The sequence below is a fragment of the Pogoniulus pusillus genome, chromosome 7 (assembly GCF_015220805.1).
Source record: "Pogoniulus pusillus isolate bPogPus1 chromosome 7, bPogPus1.pri, whole genome shotgun sequence".
Taxonomy (NCBI): domain Eukaryota; kingdom Metazoa; phylum Chordata; class Aves; order Piciformes; family Lybiidae; genus Pogoniulus; species Pogoniulus pusillus.
The window spans coordinates 18,197,213-18,210,049 of NC_087270.1; the positions used below are offsets into that span (position 1 = coordinate 18,197,213).

Genomic DNA, 12,837 nt, shown 5'->3' on the forward strand with positions numbered 1-12,837 from the left:
GCTACACTAGTGTTGTTTGGGTCAATTGTATCCTAATGGTGCAAGGGCACAGGCTGCATTATTACAAACTCAGTCAACAACACTGTTTTGGAGTGGTGTGTACCCTGCTTACAGCTAAGTAGTCATATCTCCTAACCTGGTAACTTTCTATTGCTGTGGAATTCATGCTATCCAGATATCTCTGTTACTTTTCAGTGGACTGTGTTTTGGTAAATAATCAAATGGAAAGTCCTGAGCTTGCTGAAGTAGAGTGGGTGTTTTCTTATCATGTTTGGATATTGCCTTTTTTGAAATGTTTACTCCATTTGAGCCTAATGTTCATCCTCCAGGTAGGTGAAGTCTGCAGACTGGCAAATGAATGCCTGCTTTGCACACCCTGGTCCTGGTGTGTGAGCACCAGCTAATACATACCTGCAGTCAGCCACATGCAAAGTAGACACACCCTTTCACAACCCAAGATGTGTCCTTTGATGAGGAAACTGGCTTAGAAATGGTGCCAAAAATAAGGGAAAGTAATCACATTGAACAAAGCAAGGAGTTTAGCAAGAGGATGCTCAGTAGTGTTTTTCAAGACTGGTTTTAAGTGAGTTTCTAATCAAACCTTGACCTGCCTTCACTAGCTTCAAGCCTCATTGAAGTAACTAGGCCACCAGCCACTGTAACAAAATGTGTGCTGCAAACATAGGTAATTTTGTAAAAACTGCCAATTTTAAGTAAAGCACTTTATCAGATTTGTCTGTCAGTGGGAGCACAAAACCAGAGAGGCATACAGATCAAAGGGATAGAAAAGTGAAGTGCATCAGAAGTGATAAGGAACTATGCAAAACAAAGCAGCTTTGTTTTTTTCACTTTACATTTCACCTTCTTGCTGCTACATTTTTCTGCTACAAACTGTCACCTTTTGCTTTCTCAGCTAATAGTTTAGATTCATTTTGCATGTCAAAATGGTGCAAGCCACCGCAAATCACTGGCACCTATTTCCTGACCATCTTATACCAAACACGTATAAACCATTCGTGTCAGTGTTAATGCAGTGACTTTACAGCCCACTGCTACCAAGATGAGAGAGAGTTCAAGGTGAAAGTAAATAAAATGGTTTTGTTCATTTGTTTCAACACAGTTTGAGAAGGTGACATAAGTTCCCTTACACAGAATTTCAGTCAAATCCAGCCACATTGTTAGCTAATGATATTTTTTTTGCCTGCCATTGTGACTCAATTAGAAGGCATTTATGAATCTGCATGGAAGTAAAATGAGGACACAATGCTCAAATGTATTGTTCTGCTTCTTCACCCATGACCAAGGAAGTGACTCAATAATTATATTCAGTTTAAGAAAATGGTTTGAGAGGAAATGTTTTGTAATAAAGTATTACTTCAGTTATTAATCTATTTAATCCTTAAATATTAAATGAGAAACTTTATTTTGTGCTACTGTCTGTTTCTATTTCTTTTTAAAGGTTTCAATTTTCAGTTTCATTTGTAGCAAACCTGACAGCTAAGGCAAAATACAGTTTACCCCAGTGAACCTGCAATTATTCCATGGCTGACTAGGATCACCATGTTACATTGGGTGCCATGAATACCTGATAGAGTGTAAAGTAAACGATGTGGGAAGTGTCAAGGTTTTAGTGGCACCAACTGTACCAGAAAAGAGCTGTGAATGAAATTCTCCAAACAGAACCAAATTCGACAATAAACTCAGGAAATTATTATCTATGCAAAGCAGTATAGCACTTAATGCTGAAATAACACTTACTTTATAGTAAAACAAGGCAATTCCCACAATAATTTAGCACAGCAGAGAATCAAACATACTGCAGCCACTTGGAAACAGCATGGAAAATGCACTTAGCAAGAACCAAGAAATCACCCTTTTTTTTCAGTTCTTGACTATAATTTCGTAGCCATCTTCTAGTAACTGTACAAAGTCAGAAACCTGGGTCTTCCTGGTTACTGTTGGATTACCTCCAGGACTACTTTGACACAAAACTTAGACCTCTTTAAGAAAGAGAGTTTTAAGTTAAGGTGCTCAGAGTGGTAGTGTGTGATGGAGTGTCAGCTCAGAGTAGCACATACCTGCCTGCAGGACATCAGGGTCTTTTAAGTAGATGAGACAGACTGACAACCCTGCTGTTCTTTTGACCTATCAAAGAGAAGTTTCAGCAATAGCGATAAACACCAACTCAAGAGGAAGGCAAATGAGCAAGTAGATACACTTCCAACAGCAGCATGTCCCACACGTTCTCCTGCTCAGGCACTCATGCAAGACTGATTCAAAAGGAAAAGGCTGGCTGGTGAAGGAGCAGCACCACTCTTATAAGCACTTGGTGATGTCCTTGAAGCATTTCCGTTCAAACTGCACTGAGTTAGTGGGATTAAGCACAATTGCTATCTAAGGCCTTCTTGCTGCAATGGCCAGAGATACTTCTGCAAGCTTATACTTCAAGTGGCATGGCCAGTGCTCATTCTTTCCTTCAGAGACAGGTCTCTTTCCCTCTCCCAGAAAAAAAAAAGTGACTTCTTGCAATGTGCATAAACTGCAACTTCAACTGACCCTGATTCTCCCACGTAACACAGTTGAAATAATGTCCTCTTTTATTATGGAGTGACAAGTTGTGATAAATAGACTGGTTTCTCTGACTAATGTGTACCTAGTCAAATATTAATGAGCCAGCACACAGAAGCATGAAGTAATCTTTTGTTTTTCATTAAGTGCATAGATTAAAGAGATGTTATTTTACTGTAATGCACAGAATTATGTCATTTCAGCTTAGAGTTACTGTTAATCACAACAAACTGAAATGATCCTTGGTTTTGTTTTAAAGAGCATAGAAGAACAAGAAGTAGAGGAAAAACAGAAGTAGAAATGGAATATGAGACTATAGTGAAAGTGAGTGAAACATTCCCCTTTTTATCTAGTAATGCTAATGTTGTTTTCTTTTTATATGTCAAAACTAAGTCAGGAGCGTCCACGACTTACTGCCTGGTGGTTCTGAAATCTTGGAGCAATTACAGCTCTGATTATTATCTGCTAGTGCATAACATATGCTGCCACTGACCATTACATCCCTTTTATACTGTGAAAGCGATTTGTGGCTTCTCCAAATCATACCTCACCCCATTGTCTCCCTGCCTGTTTTATTTATTGCTGCTTTTGCCCCACTTAAGTGCAGCGGTCAGGGGCTGTGTGTAACAGCATGACTGTACAAGCTTTCTTTCCACAGCCCATTGGGCCATCAGAATATCCTCTGTTCTCTGCTGACAGTAGCTGCAGTACTCTCAGATCAGAAAACTAGGCTCTATGAAATGTCTCTTGAAGAGGTAAAGAAGGTTGATAAGCGGATAGTGGGTATACAGGGGTAGGAATTTAAAGGATCTGAATGTAAAGTATAAGATAGGAGAGGGTATTGAAGGTAGGGATTGTGGGTACTTCTGAAGATTTTTACCAAGTAGATAAATTAAGGATTTGTCATCTGGGACTAGAGTATGGGATAAAGAAAGGATTAACCAGAGTATCAGAACAGGAGGAAAAACTGGGGGACAAAGAGAAAGAATTTATTAATATGAATCAGTAAAACAGGATTAGCGAAGCTGAAAGGAGATTTAGAGGCAAGAGAGGAAGGAAGGAAGGAGGAGGAAAGAAACAGAAGACAATTGAGGCAGGACAGGCAAATCCTGGAAGAAAGATGAAAGTAGACTGAAGTAAAAGAGGTTTTTTCATTGCTTTATGGAAAGGCTGATGATTAGAACGTGCTGATAGAAATGAAGTATCATTTCAGGGGGATTTGCTGTCAGGAGATACAATTATGTATAAGCAAGCTTCATGAAACCTTTGTAAATGCAGCCGTACTAGAAAATCTCAAGCTTTCACTGTCAAACGGTAGCAGCAAGCCACACACCTCTGCCACTGAATCAGTGACTCCTGCTTACTTTGTATTTTTATTTCATATTGTACCTTTTACTGCTTTCTTCTGGATTGCTCTGATATGCTTTGCTTGTCTTTGAGGAGAGACATTCCATGTCTTCTCAGGAAGGACTCTGTGGTAACAAAACCTGCCTTCATGCTGCAGTTACCTGGTTGCAAAGGATTTTGATTGATTGCCAGGCAGGCAGTATTTGCTTTTCAGTGGCCTCAGGCTCAGCTCACATGTATGCAGGAGTAAGGGGAGCTTTCTCAAGAGAGCTCCAGCTCCTCCTTTCTTTGGAACATTCTTTTATGGCTTTTCACCATCCCACACAAGGTCTTAACAGTAGTTCTGTAATTCATAGTCCTTCCTAGTGACAACCAAGGCTCAGATCTGGGGCTAACTCTCTGCCAGTCTCTGTGGGGTCAGTACGAGTGTTAAGCATTGGTGAAGGCAGAGGTTTGCTGTGAACACTGTTCTGCTCCCTGGCCAGCATCAGTGTGGTGGTTCCCTGTGCTTTGTGCCCAGATGCATTTTAGGGTTTTTGTTTGGGATTTTTAAAATCCTTATAATGTGCATTTGTGTACTGGCAAGAACGACGGAAACAACTGACTCTCTGTGTTTGATCTGTGCCTTGCATGTCATCAGATGACTTCTATATTTTCCTGAAAGGCAAATGCTAAGTTTAGTGCTTTATAAAATGTGGCTGTAACTTGATTTCTCAGGCTTTGTTACCGTAAATCACCTGTCTTTGCCCACACGGGCAGCAGCGTATTCTTCCTATATCTGTATGTTACATCATTACATGCTTATGGCTTCTTTAATGGGTTTTCTTTTCAAGCACTTGTTAAAAATAATACAATTCTACATATATTGTTTCTATCTCTGATGTGGTAAGGTTAGAGATTTAAACTCCTAGGTGGGGTCTTGATTTTGTGAATGTTCTTTTCCTCTTGGAAACCGTCAAGGCAACTAAAAGGGTACATTTCCTGAACACAGTATCACAGTATCAACAAGGTTGGAAAAGACCTCACAGATCATCAAGTCCAACCCTTTACCACAATTCTCAAGGCCAGACCATGGCACCAAGTGCCACGTCCAATCTTGCCTTGAACAGCCCCAGGGACGGCGACTCCACCACCTCCCCGGGCAGCCCATTCCAGTGTCCAATGACTCTCTCAGTGAAGAACTTTCTCCTCACCTCCAGCCTAAATTTCCCCTGGTGTAGCTTGAGGCTGTGTCCTCTTGTTCTGGTGCTGGCCACCTGAGAGAAGAAAGCAACCTCCCCCTGGCCACAACCACCCCTCAGGTAGTTGTAGACAACAATAAGGTCACCCCTGAGCCTCCTCTTCTCCAGGCTAAACAATCCCAGCTCCCTCAGCCTCTCCTTGTAGGGCTTGTGCTCCAGGCCTCTCACCAGCCTCATCGCCCTTCTCTGGACACACTCAAGCATCTCAATGTCCTTCTTAAACTAGGGGGCCCAGAACTGAACACAGTACTCAAGGTGAGGTCTAACCAGTGCAGAGTACAGGGGCAGAATGACCTCCCTGCTCCTGCTGACCACACCATTCCTGATGCAGGCCAGGATGCCACTGGCTCTCTTGGCCACCTGGGCACACTGCTGGCTCATGTTCAGGTGGGTATCAGTCAGCACCCCCAGATCCCTCTCTGTTTGGCTGCTCTCCAGCCACTCCGACCCCAGCCTGTATCTCTGCATGGGGTTGCTGTGGCCAAAGTGCAGCACCAGCACTTGGAGCTATTGAATGCCATCCCCTTGGACTCTGCCCATCTGTGCAGGCGGTCAAGGTCCCGCTGCAGAGCCCTTCTGCCCTCCCACCCAGCCACATCTGCCCCCAGCTTAGTGTCATCTGCAAACTTGCTAATTGTCACAAAAGAAAGCAGAGCCCATAATGAATATGTTGGCACCCTGACAGGATTCAAGTGACTTACCAAAGATGGCAAAATTAAATTGGCAATTGCTCACTAGGGAACTGGGATTTCTTTGTTGTTTGTGTTTAAGTGTCACAAGAATATTGATTTCTCTTCCTGAGGGATGTTTTGTCTTCCTTTCCTGAAAAGCAAGAAGATAGGAATAAAGTAGTTACCTTGAAGCTACTCAGTGAACACTGACAAAACCAGAAATACTTTGTTTTAACTCTGTTCTCATCACACATCATATACATTTTAAATAATAGGAGGCCTACCTCATACCACCTGCCTGGGTCAAATTAGGATATCTTGGGAGGATGGTGGGAACCTGAGCAAATCCAGTTGCTCTTGCACAGTTGGAGGGACATCAGATCCCAGAGAACAACCTCCTGTGGCATTATGTCACCACTTAAGACACCACTGGAGTTCTTTCCTTTGCTTTGTCCTGCTCTCAGGACTTCAGCCTCATACACTGTGTAAGGAGAATGGTATAGTGGAAGCTTTTATGCATTGTGGAATTACCATTCGGTGTACCATATCTGTGGGCACCATATCTGTGGGTAGACTGAGCACTGAATACACAGGGAGCTCCAAACTGAGAAACGGGAATCCATCACCTTAAGGTTTACCTTGTTCCAAAGCAAATATGAGAATGATGGGAGGAGACCTTATTTTTCTGACACTCTTTTTTATCCTCCTGCATCCAAAAGAATTTTGAATGCTTTGAAGTACCTGGACAGGAGAAGGGCAGGCTGTGCAGAAGGAAAGAGTCCATTTTGCCTGCAGGCCAAAAGCAAGCGTCTCTGCTCTTGCTCTCAAGTAAGAAACCACTGGATTTGGATTGATAAAAAACCCTAATGACCTTAGAGATTATTTCTACACAGGGAAGATTTATAATCCTTCTAAGCTATGATAATAGCTGTCTGCAAATACAGAGCATTTACCCCAGTTTACAACTTTATTCAGGGTCTATCTGAATCCATTAGTGACTAAATGTAAGTCATCTGCAAGGGAAATTTCATTTAGTTAACAGTTACGTTTGTCAACAGGAGGAACCTAAGGTAACATTTTTTGAGCACAAAAAAAAGAGAATGTAGATGTGCATGTCTGGTCTGAACATGCAACTCTTCTTATTCCATGCAAAATATCTTTCCCCCACCCCGAACATTTTGGCCAGATAGGGATGACTTATGAGACCTCTAAAATGTAGGACCTAGAAGCCTCTGATACAGTTTCCTCATCCTGTAAGTTGTGTTTCAAGTGAACATCTAAGTGCATGATAGAATTTTTCAGTGGGGCTCCAACAATATGTAGGTGGTGCCCAGAATCAAGCTGGCATTTTTTTCTGAAGCTGGATTTTTGTAAGTCTTTTGACAGCTGTTATACACAAGCAGAATTCTTCACAGTGCAATGTCAGCCTCTGTGTTTAATTACTGTATGGCCCTCGGGAATTAAATTGCATGTGGTAACTCACATTCTGATAGCTTTATTTTCACAAAGCAGGTGTTAAAGCCTGAATAAAACATACACTGCCATGCTCAGGCATAGGGCAAGTTATTTCACAACCTGATGAGATTGATGATAGGTATTTCTAGAAACTATTTGTCTATACCATAGCTTATCTGTGGTCTTTCTTGAGATTATTTATATTAGTATATTTAGAAGTGCCTGTTTGGATCAGTTTTATTTTGCAAGACCTTATATAGGTCAGTGTAGTACATCTGCTTTTCAAATGCTCCTTTCTGCTGAAGATTGTGCAGCTTCAGTTTTCAAGGCAGAGACTGGTTTCAGGAACCAGTGTATTTCTGACACTATCAGTGGCCCTGGCAGCAATTAAATTCTTGCCTGTTCTTTTAGTAATACACTTTATACCACATAGTTCAGATGCTGCCAGAGCTGAGATGTGATAGATATACAAGACATTTATGCTGAGTAATATAGAGATTGTAGAAGCTCCTGAGAATGACAACTCACTGTCAGTCTTTTTCGTAGGGAGTCATTGTCATCTGAACAGGGGCTCACACTCTCCATGGCACAAAGTAATGAATTCTGCGGTAACTTCTCCCCAGTTCCATGTCAGTGTTAACATCTCCTCTTGGCCTGGAGTACTTTTCATTCCCATTTGTATTCATGCAGACACTACTGTGATTCCCACTTGAAAATTAATTCAGTTTTTAAAAATTGTTATTTAGGTTTTTTACTTTCTAAGTTTTAGTTTTGGTGGGTTTTTTTTAAGACTAGGGTTAATTTTTTCTCATATCTGCTGCCCTTTTATGGTTGCAACACACTGTTAAGCAGCTCCAGTTCAGTGACATAAAGCATGTTTGAGGATGTAATATAGGCCAAGATCCTCTCTGCTGGCTGCTGGTGGAACTGACAGAATGCGACAAAGCATTAAGTCCAGCCACAGGTCCAGATCTTGTGCAGTGTCTGGTTTCCCATCCAATCACCAGTAAAGCAGAGGATACATATTCTAAGATGCCTGCTAAGAGGTTGAAGTATTCTGTGCCCTGCTGTATTCCTGCTTTAAAAAAAATTCTGAGCAGGTAAGTAAGCTTCCTCACCCAGTCTTCCCAGTGTGATCATCTGTTACAGGTGCCCACCATGACAGTGGCTGGTTTCACATCTCATTCTGTCACTATCCAGAGACTTTCAACAGATACTTCTCTTACAATATGCTGGAGATAAAAAAGGGGGGAAAAGCTTTGATAAATATCTCACCTAAAGAAACTGTGTCTGAATATTTCAGATTTGTTTAGATGTAACTTGTCTATGAGTATTTCAGTAATGTGAACTTTTATACAAAATCTGTTTATGCCAATGAACGCTTTATTTTGATTAACTTAAACATAACCAGATGCCTTCTTTGTTCCCCCTGTTTTCTGAGTATATGCATTAACAAGCACACAGACATGTCATAAGAGGATTTGGGTCAGTTTTACCCTTCTACCCCTCTAGAACCATTTATTAGTATCAGTAGGAGCACTTTTTAATAAGCATGCATAAAATAAAGAACAGGCTTTAGTGTCTTGAGTCATATATTGAATGCAGGATACCGACATCAGGAAATCTTACAGCGGCTAGGGTGAATGTTATAAAGGGATCTCTTGTGCACAGGAGTGTAAACTGCTGTTGTCTCAGGATGAAAACAGCTGTATTACATGCAGAAAGTTGGCTGTCCAATGCGCTGTCTTTCCTTATTTAAAAATACAGTTAAATGTAGGATCCAGGAGACAGTAAGGTGGATGAGCTCTGTAAGTGCTAGGGTAGCATGCAGAGAAGACCAGCAGCAAGCTGCTGTAGTTTGATTTTACAGCAGCATTCCTCCTAAGTGTGAGTACCTCCATCAGGTGTGCTTTTCATCAAAAATATTTCAGCTGCTTTTTTAAACTCATTTCTGTAGCCAGAAGACACCATTCCCAAGGCCTATTTGAACCAACTGAATGTTATCTCTGGCTCCTTATTCAGGCTGCAGGCACAGAGGGTTTGGAGTAAACCACCTGTAATTTAATGGCTGCACTTTCAAAAAGCACCCCTCTTCCCCTCCTTGGTGCCACTGAGGACAGTGGCTGCAGTCAGCAGCTGTGACAGATGTGGCTGTCCATGCCATGTGCCTCTGACAAATGCCAGCATGAACCAGCCATAATGGTACAAATGCCACATTATAGTTTCAGTGGATTAGTAAAGCAATATTTGACCAGACAAGAAAAAGTCAGTTGTCCTAAGATATGTTCTGCGAAGACTGAAACATTTCAAAGAGTGAGTTGAAGCCTTCTTTGAAAGCCTAGAGCTGTAACAGCAGTAGAGAGAGGCACTAAGAATAGTGTCTTCTCCTAATAGATTAGACCAGATGTTCCTCTGCAACCAGCCTCTAACGTCTAAAAGTGTAACTAAACTATTTCAATTTCCCATTCACATTTACCTTGCATTTGTCAGTGATTCTGTGGCTGAATCTTCTTAATCAGGTTATGCATAATCTTCAGGTTATACATGTCACTGTTCTTCCTTTGCATTAATCACGAGTTCTGGTCAGCTTTGCCTGAAAGCAGTCATACCATGCCATCAGAAAATGAATGCACTGAAAATGCAACACTGCAAATTAAACACGTGGGTAACGGCCTGTGGCTTCACCAGTGTGTGTTAACATGTCATGAGACAGAACAGTAAACTGAGAAACAGTTCTCCTGTGAATTCAGTGCCCCCATTATCTCTCCTCTCTTATTCAAAGGGCTGAGGAAACCTTTTTTTTTTGTTAGCCAAGACAGCTTCATGCTTTGGCTTAATTTTCCTTGCATAATTTTAAATACAGATCATGTCTACAGTGCTGCAATTAATGGATAGCCTAAAGTCTTATTATTTCAAACTAATTGATGTGTAAGAGAGTTTAAATAACATAAGTGATAAGAAATTTTTAGGAGTAACTTCTGTAACTGACTCAGAATGATCTTTTTGCTGTTATATCGAGTAGCAGATGACTTAATTATTTGCTCTCCATCACTAAATCTAACTCCTGTCCATATCTCTGTAATTCTACATACATTTCCATGAAATGGGGAAAAGATGAGATTTTACAATCATTGTTCTAAAAGGCTTTTTGGCTAGTTAATAATCTTACTCATTTCTGATACTGGTCTAGCATAATTTGGAATGCTCTCAGAATTCAAGATAAATTGCTATTATCCTCCACAAAATTGCATAGTCTATGTATCCATTAAATATAGCTTTAAATCAAGAAACCAATGTATTTAAAGTACTCTTTTGAATCCTTAAATGACTTGATCACTTATGAAAGACCTTTGTTTTCCCAATGCCTAGTAAACTAATCTTAACTAGATTGTAATCAGCATCGACATCTGAGAATATGCAGTAAAGCTGTTAGATCTTTGGAATTTGGAAGATATCAAGGACTGAAGCAATGATAAAACACTGATAGAGCATTAAAAAGATAAGGTTTTGTTCTACTGCCAATTTTTTTTTCCTTAAATAAGGTTTGGCATGGTACAAAACTTTTCCAAGATAGAAGCTACCAATAGTGATACTCAAAAATGAAATCAGATTAAAAACAAATTGGAGCTCTAAGGAGATCATCTTATATATCTTGATGGCATTCCTCTCAGTGGGAAAAACAGCAGAAGACTTAGTGAAGTACCATGAAATTAATCTCAGTTCAGGCTTGTCCCTCTGGTGAACTAAATTTCAGTGAACTGTGTTAACATCAGAAGGAGAAAAGCCAGGGACCAAATCCAGCACACTCTAATGTCAATAGAAAAGCTCACCCTTCCTGTAGCAAGCTTGAGATTTGGATGAGACCTCAGCATGACCACTGACACTGGTGAGGAAGGGAGCTACCGATGGAACTGATTATTTAAGTAGTTTCAATTTTAGTATCTCTTATTTTCCTTTATCTGCTGACATCTCTGGAATTTGCATATCCCTTTTTCTGGCAACAGGAAAGTCTGACTACAGAACTGAATGTGCTATTAGCAATATCATTAAGAGGATCTGTTCAAGAGAACTGCGCAGCAAGGGGAAAAGCATGCTGTAGTGCAAACTTAAACACACAAGCACTATGACATGGGTGTTTTCTTTTATCATATGTCACAAAACTACACTTGAGAAGAGCTGACTTTTGGATCTGTGCTGGCTGATCAGGCTGCATCATTACCAGGCTGGTAGTCCTTCACCCATAATAATCATTAAAGGGGCAGAACTCTTGTCCTCATGGAGTTCAGATACCCAACAGAAACCCAGATCAAGTTCTGTGCAGAGAGAGAGAGAGAAAAGTGGTCAGGCCTGGACAAGAGAATAGTGTCTGACTTTCTCTGTGGGACTCTACCTGTCAGCTGAAGCAGGCTTGGATTTTAAGCAGCAACCTAGTCCTGTTTCCTACACCCAATCTGCACTTTGCAGTTTCCTTAAATTGCTAAGATGTGATAGCTGAAATTCGTGAACCTCTGAAACATAGCTTTTGCCCTTCCCCTTTGGGAGTGAGACCACCTTCTCTCACCTGCTGGGGAAGCAGTATACACTTTATTTTATTTCACCTGGTTAGGTTGTGCCTGTGCCTGTGCTTATATGGTTGCTACTACTGTAGATCCCAAACCCATCAAAGTCAGTCACTGTCTTCTTGTAGACTTAAGTGGACTTTGGGTATCTTTAGTAGTCAAGCTCCTCTGCACAGCAGTGTGTCAGGCTTTGACTTGTTACCTAACCTCATGAAGTTAACTTGTATGTCACTTTTTGCATAGTGGAATGCTTACTGAACATCACTGAAACAGGCTTCCTGCACGGTTGATTTGAACTTGATGGGCAATTAGAGAATTGTCTGAGTTTTCACTAGTCGGTGTTAATGCAGCCTTTGGAAGAAAATGTTTAAATGAAAACCAACTGAACTGAAATATTAATCCCTTGACCTTAATCACGAGGATGGCTCCATTAACCTCCCATTGCATAGTACTGCTTAATCCAGTAACAACAGTAGAGGCAAGAAGAGGAGGGGTTTTTTTCCTTTTAAGTTCATAGTAGTATGAGGAAGTGAAAACTTCCAGGCTGTTTTTAATTAGGTTGAAGCTCTAGGCAGTGCACTATAAAGTCTTTAAGAGTTGCAGCTGAAATTGCACACAATTTTTGCTTGTCAAGTTTGTTGTGTAATACAATACAAAACAAGGTGTGACGGATGTACAGATAAAACACTGGTGAAAGTGGAGAAAAGTGAGGATAGCAGCAATATTTAAACACAGAACAGCCATAAGCAGTGTCAGGCACTGAAGCCTTAGTAGGAGTACTACATCTCCATTGGATGTTTGTTATATATAATCATGATCATATGCATCACTATATAAATTTGAATTGAGTCCCAGAGTTTTGTTATTGTTAAACTCAGCCTCAAAACTTCCATAATGCTTGGAAGTGCATTCTCTACAACTACCTGAAAGGAAGTTGTAGCCAGGTGAGGGTTGGTCTCTTCTCACAGGCACCCAGTGACAGACAAGAGGACAGTC

At 40.8% G+C, this 12,837-nt stretch overlaps 1 protein-coding gene across 3 annotated transcripts in view; it reads left to right on the forward strand.

The window, feature by feature from the left end:
• PLCB1 (phospholipase C beta 1) overlaps positions 1-12,837 on the forward strand; it is a 434,017-nt gene that overhangs the window by 405,677 nt on the left and 15,503 nt on the right. For 2 of the 3 annotated variants that reach the window (XR_010302819.1, XM_064146106.1), the window contains exon 32: positions 2,828-2,892. The exons of the other annotated variant lie outside the window; for it this stretch is intronic. Coding sequence is in view for 1 of the 2 variants with exons in the window: in XM_064146106.1 (XP_064002176.1) it covers positions 2,828-2,866 (39 nt within the window). In the remaining variant the exon portion in view is untranslated. The remainder of the gene's footprint in view (positions 1-2,827; positions 2,893-12,837) is intronic. 3 annotated transcript variants of the gene reach the window in all.